The 6,754-nt window shown below is 42.4% G+C and overlaps 1 protein-coding gene across 1 annotated transcript; it reads left to right on the top strand.

Annotated features, from left to right (window-relative positions):
* Positions 1-1,182: 1,182 nt before the first annotated feature.
* Positions 1,183-6,536, top strand: LOC106456129 (uncharacterized). The gene is made up of 5 exons (XM_013909106.1): positions 1,183-1,309; positions 4,996-5,294; positions 5,397-5,466; positions 6,035-6,200; positions 6,533-6,536. The coding sequence occupies exons 1-5, from the start codon at positions 1,183-1,185 to the stop codon at positions 6,534-6,536; spliced, it is 666 nt and encodes a 221-aa protein (XP_013764560.1).
* Positions 6,537-6,754: the final 218 nt, after the last annotated feature.

Here is a 6,754-nt window from a genome sequence, read left to right as displayed (position 1 = left end):
GCCTGAGATGTCCCCAGAGAGGTGGCGTCTGATACCCAACCTGACATATAGACACAGACATACAGGCACACACAGACACAAACATCCATCCCCACCCTCATGAGGGTGGGGAAAAAAAACAACAATTATATTAGCATGACCAATTATGCAAATTGGGCGATGACGTCATTTAGCGACTTCTAGCGACTTTTAGGACAGCCAATAGCGATTTTCCTTACTGAAGAGTTGGCAACACTGCTACTAACGGGAAGGTTGGTTGTTCAATCGCAGTCAGTTTGCTAACCCCATGTTGCTCTCTGATGCATGAGAGTGTGAATGTTAGACAGAAAGCACAGTATAGAAAAAGTGCTTGTGTGAATGAGGCAAAGCACTATATAAGAACCAGTACATCTACATCTATGCGCACATGGGCCCACACAGAAAGTTGGCTCAGTCGGTCACTGCTCACCAGTCCCAGCTCTCGGCTGCCTCTGCTACAGCGTGTTAGCAACTCGCTAACAGTTCTCCTACTGTCCATGAAAGTCCGGGATAACCTTGAGCCTCAGCTGGAAACAGCTGTCCACTGCCGTGCAACTGTCGGGAATGTCACTTCACACTCACTGCTAACTGCTAGTCATGTGATCTTTTGCTAGTCAGCCTCAGTAAACTAAGCTATGTGTCTCGCACGTGTTGAATTAATCCTCGTGCATTACCACACACACACAGGTGCATCAACATTCACGGATCACTGTGAACATTACCTCAGAGTGGTATTGTTATTATTATTACACATTTACCTTTGTGACATATTACAGTGCAGGTTACACTGACATCACGTGGCATTAACCTCATGTTACTGTTGCCTTTAAGTCTTTAGGAATTATGAGTATTTACTCCCATCTGAACTTTTATCAAAGAGGGACAAACTGCATGATGCATGCCGGAGTACGTTGGAATCCTGATTTCCTAATTTAACCTCAGGTGATCAAAATAAATAGATAAATAAACATCATCCTATCACCCTATTCCCGTCATACTTGGTACCAGAATCCTTCCGCTGAGCAGTGGGTGTTTCCGTGTCCAGCCCTGAGTGGCTGCAGTGACTACAGAGGCTGTGATGTGCATTTGGCCCCCAACACCAATAACAGCATTTATTGTTTTCTAATCAGCACCCCTTCGGCCGCTCCGATCACTCAGTAAATAATGGAGATGTCAATAACGTCCCGGTCCCGTGACTCTGGAGCCCCGCGCTCGCTCTCTCGCCTGCTGCCCCGCTATAAAGCAGCCTCATTAATCACGCCTTACGTTCGAGGAGAGTTCACAGTGACAAGTACTGAAAATGTGCACGCAGACACACACGAGCATGTGTTCCAGGAGCATGCTCACAAACCCGGTCACACAAAAATCAAATGACCTGCCCCCTCCCTCTGCACTTTAGTGGTCAAGCAGCCAAAATGTGGTCTCGTCAGTGAGGCAGCTCCATTGATTAGCACTTCCAGCTTCTGTTCTGGCCCAGGAATTACCCCTCTAATCTTGTAGTGAGTTATTTGCTGGAGACCAATCAGCCTGATCAGACAAATTACCCTCCTTGTGACTGCCTGGATGCACACAGAGCCACAGCAGCACACACATGCTCAGGGGGAGGCACTGACGCACACCCTGCGTACAGTATGTTCACCTGCCTGAGGTAACACTCGGTTTGCTTTTGTTTCTGGCCGTCTGAAAACTGTTTGTTTCTCCTTCAAAATAGACTGAGCTGTATAATAGGTGAGTCAACACAAAGGTAAGTCTTAGAGACGCCCTTCCAGGGACACATTTCTTATGAAGGTGTGTATTTTAACCCAGACCTTTTACCAGCTGAACTAAACAGCAAGTGAAAAAGCACAAGAAAGCCACTGAGGTCTGAGACAGGACTGTTACTCTCTGCACTGGTTTGGGCTGTTGCTGTTTGAGCTGCTAACAGGAAACGGGTGGTCTTTAATGTTTGGAGGAGGATTGGCCTTTCTATTTAACAGAGCAAAGCAAAGCTCCTATAAAAATACAGAGCAAAGATCAGCACCGGACTTCACCAGAGTCCATCTGATGCTTCCATTCACAGCCCATCTCCAGGGTTTCATTTCCTGCGTAAATGTGCAGTACACGTGTAATCCAGCAGGAGGCACTCTTCTTTGTCACATATATAATTCATGGAGTGGATTAAAACACGGTTACCCAGAAGAAGAGAAACCTCTGTCTTCCGGTCGCGTCACACTGAGGCTCGTTCAGAAGAACTTGCACATCAGCCCCTCCGTGTCTGCCCTGGAAACCCCGCGCCACGTCCGGGCCCTTCCTCTGGAGCGTGGAGGGGATCGATATAGGCTTTCAGAAGCTGCTCCTCCAGCCATTCCCCGCGTTAACGACAGCCATAACTCAGGGCGCTGGCAGCAGAAGAGGTTTATATATATATCTCAGCCCGAGAGCCGTGACCTTTCTGTCTCCCCACTGACAGCTCCTACAGAAAAAGGTGTCAATTAATGACATTTAGAAAATTTCATATCACTCCCAATAACTCTGAGGCTTTTTACAGGAACTCTTCTATTGGTGCTGAACGCTGGTGTGGGTGTTGGTGAAGGAGGGGGGGGCGGGTGGAGAGTACTACAGGCTGTCATTAATGTCACTCAGCTTCATGGCGTCATTTTGAACTCGGGTGGAATAAAGGCCAATGCATCATTCCGATTGTGTTCGCTCTGTTTTATTAGTCACTGCAGATTTCTTTGTCCACTCGCTGGTGTGTCACAGTCTTTTTTTCTATAAATAAGCCAATATGTCTTAATGAAATTAACAGAAAAATGTAACGCTTCCAGGAGTTCATTTCTGCCCCTACTGGTGCGGTGTGCACGCCGCTGGGGCAAATTACCCCACCTCGAACTACGTGTTCCTTTTTATGTGTACGTATTTGTTCTCAAGCAGCAGAACATCGACATTTGCATTTTTTAAAGCACAAAAACAGAAAAAGCTTAGAGCAGCGGTCCCCAACTCCCGGGCCACAGACCAGTACTGGTAGTCGTTTAGTACCGGGCCACGAGAGTTGCAGCTCAGGTGTGAAATTTATGGTTTTCAGGGTTTTTATCAGTTTCTATCGTTATTTTTTAAATCATTTTTATCATTAACTTGGTTTCCCCACACTGTTAGCCTTTGCAGTAATTTCCATAGCTTAGTACTGCAAAATCAACAGTAAAAAACTCTAAAGGATGTTAGCAGTTTAGTACTGTAATTTGCATGTAATTGTGGGAAAATTCCATGAGAATACATTATTTTTACGGTAACTCACCGTACTCATGGAAACAGCTGTAAAATACAGCAAATGTAACAATTAGTGATGTTACTGAGATTATACTATTACGCCATCCGGATTTCTGTTGTTTTCTACTGTAGATCTAAGAGTAATTACTTAAATCCTCATTCAGAGTGTATTACTATAAAATGCAATTCACTGTGGAGATGGGGAAATAGGACCCAAACGCCGGACTCTTCAGTGCAACAGTGTTTATTTACAAGGTGGTGAAGTAAACAACAATAAATCCCCAGTTTCCCAGACTCCCGTGTAGTGTCTTCTTCCCAAAAGTCCCCATGTAGTGCTCTCTGCCCCAGTGTCCCTGCACTCCCCGTGCTCACCGCTCCTTCTCGTCCCACACTCCTCCTGAGGGGAAAACAATAGAGGCAGCCGTTACACACTTATCCCAGCAGGCATACACTCACACTTGACTGTGCTTGAAGACTGACGTGTAGTCAAACACAATAATCCAGCATCGGTGGAAGCTCCATCGCTCATCTAAATAGCTCCCCTGACGAGCCCAGATGAGGAGCAGGTGTGCGGCAAGGACTTCGGTGCGGCCAGCCCTCAAGTTAGGCCACACCCCCAGGGCTGAAGGTGCCTGTAACTTGGCCACAGAAGAAAGGCAAAACACACACACACATACCTGCCTACAGATGTGCACAGGGGCAGTGCAGACAACACACCAAATAATAATAATAATAATAACAACAGTCATAGCCCCCACTGCCCACGGACCCCGAGTCCCCAGAGCCGGGTCCGTGACAAGTATAACATATAAACTACAATATACAGCATAATTTTTAACTTAAGGAGTAAGTTGCAGCCACACTAAAATTTAATTCCTTAAACTGAATGGAACCTCATATATTAATAAATGTATTTGTTTATTCAAACAATGTGAAACATTATTACAGCCCACTTTGTATCAAACAACCAGTCTCACTCTTACCAAAAAGAATATTTAAGTATAAGTATACTTTAAAAACTAGAAAACAAGCAAGTATACCTTTAGTTTAATTTGTATGTATTTTCTTCCTTTTTTAGACCAAATTACATTTAAGCATACTTTAAGTGCAGTTAGAAGTATACAGAAAAGTATAAGTACATTTAGTCTATACTTGTAGTATAGTAGTGCTTGTAATATACTATGTAGTGTGTAATTTATTTGAAGTATACCTGAGGTTTACTAAGAAGTAAAAAGAAATACCCAGCATGCATTGCAGTGCTTTAACTGTGAAATTAAAACAACTATGAAACAAATGATTGATGTTTTAAAACAAGAATCTGTCAAAAATTCTTGTGTAATGTCTTTTACCTTTTGAACAGAGTAAGTGGGGCAAATCATTAATTTAAAAAATGAAATTGTTCAAACCGTGAGTGAAAAAGGTCAATAGTTAATAAACCTCAACTCTCAAAACACTTTCTCACCTGTTCACTATATAATTCTGGTGCTTGGACTATGGGTGCAGTTCTTTATAAATGAAACCTTCTGATGGTTAGAACTGCTATAAATTGGCAGCCAGTTGAACTTCCTGAGGGGGAAACGCCAGCTTCTTTAGAGGAAAAGAAACACATCCTGTTAACAATTTTTAATTCAGAAGGACCTGGAGCTGTGGAGAGAGCTGATGTGGATGACTTCATGTGCCTCACATATATTTCTCAGTGGCAGCTTATCAACAGTTGTCCCTCACTTTCCGTAGCTGAAATTCAGGAGCAGTGGCCTGTCTTGTTTACTCGGAAAGGTCTTTCGAACCACCTTTCCAAACTCGCAGGCATCGATATCAGTGAGCGCTTAGGTCAGGCCCTCATAACCAAAGGCAGAAGGATTGTTAACTATTTCTCCAGCCAGAAGCTCAAATGGAAGCTTGGTATAAGGACACTCATCCAGCAGATAGAAAGTGAGGGAGTTTTGACCGACAACAAGGTTGGCACAGCAGCCACACTTCTCATGATGAAGTATTACAAGGAAGATGAAGACTCCCTCTTTGTCTTAGCAGATGTAAGCTTCTTTCATACAGCTCTATGTTTAATGCTGTTGCTTGCTGTCCTGTTTTTTTTTTTTTTTTTGTTAAATAAAATGTCTTGGTCCTCTTTCTGGCAGGAAACACCTACCAGGATGTCCCTTGAAGCAGAGAACAACCTGCCAAGCACTCCAAGGCTGATTATGCTTGGTAAGAAGTCATTCATGAAATAGAGCTGATTAGACCATATTAAAATTTCTGTTTGGCACAATATCAAATTTCACATTACATATTACTGATCAACATGGTAGTCTAGCTACACCAACAGCAGAAATACTGAAGTCAGTACTGTAAAGTTTAACAGCAGCACAAACTATAAACTCCAAAATAACCATACAGTTGATTCATCTCCGGTACTTTAACTGGGCTGACTCTTTGTTAGGTGTGTTTAATGGGCAGAATAATTCCCAATTATGTACAATTATAATATGTTAAAACAGACTTATGTACACAAGGCCCATAATAATTAACTGTACGTAGCTATTTGCTTTATGATTATCTATGTCTATTTTTTTATGTTTAAGGACAACAGATGGAAATTAGCCTTTGGCTATAATCTGGCATGTTTACATTCATGTAATTTTTTTTTTTACATTTATGTTCATTAACATGCACTGTCCTAAATAAATAAATAAATAAAAATAAATAGACGGTGTGCAGAAGTATTGATATTATTTTATGTTGCATAATGACAACATGTTGCCCCTATACATTTAAGGACAAAGTTCAATGACCGCCACCTGCTGGATGGTGAGTGCAGAGGGGCGTGTAATTGTTGAGCTGGACAAAGAGAACACCTGTGCTGATGCGATGTCAGTCTTCTTTGGTTCATTCTATGTATTGAACCTGGAATACCAGGAGTCAACATTGGAACTAATTCAGAGGTATGTTTGAACAGTTAGCTAATAGTGATAGATGATGATGATGATAATGAGTAACTCATTATTTCAAATCACAACTCAATGTTACTGTATGCTACTATTTATTATCCCTCCTGAAGAGGGAACAAAATGTACCTCCAAGGTTGGGACAAGTAGAAGGACTGGGACCACTGTGAAGCGAAAGGTTGTTCACATTAACCCTCATGTCACAACTTTCCTCCAGCGCCTTACTGAATTTGAGTGGAGAACTTCAAATTAGGTAACTGTTGTTGCCATTTTTAGTGAATTTCTTGTATAATTTAAGTGACCAATGTGTGTTACCCATGTCTCCGCAGATGATCCATGGCCCATGCTTTCTGGACATTTACACAAGACGAGCAACAATGAAGACAAGCTCTCTCGCCATCTTGCAAGACGCTGTCTCTGTCCAATAGGTTTTTTGAGTGCAACAGTTTTGATCTTTTTTCCTTCTTTTACCCGTTTGTTAAAAATTATTTCAGCTACTTACACTTTAATTGTCACATGTATTGGCTCACCCTACAAATCAATGAACTCCG

This window comes from Pundamilia nyererei, unplaced genomic scaffold, assembly GCF_000239375.1.
Source record: "Pundamilia nyererei isolate P.nyererei 1_Seehausen unplaced genomic scaffold, PunNye1.0 scaffold00019, whole genome shotgun sequence".
NCBI lineage: Eukaryota > Metazoa > Chordata > Actinopteri > Cichliformes > Cichlidae > Pundamilia > Pundamilia nyererei.
This window is presented reverse-complemented; position numbering and strand designations above follow the sequence as displayed.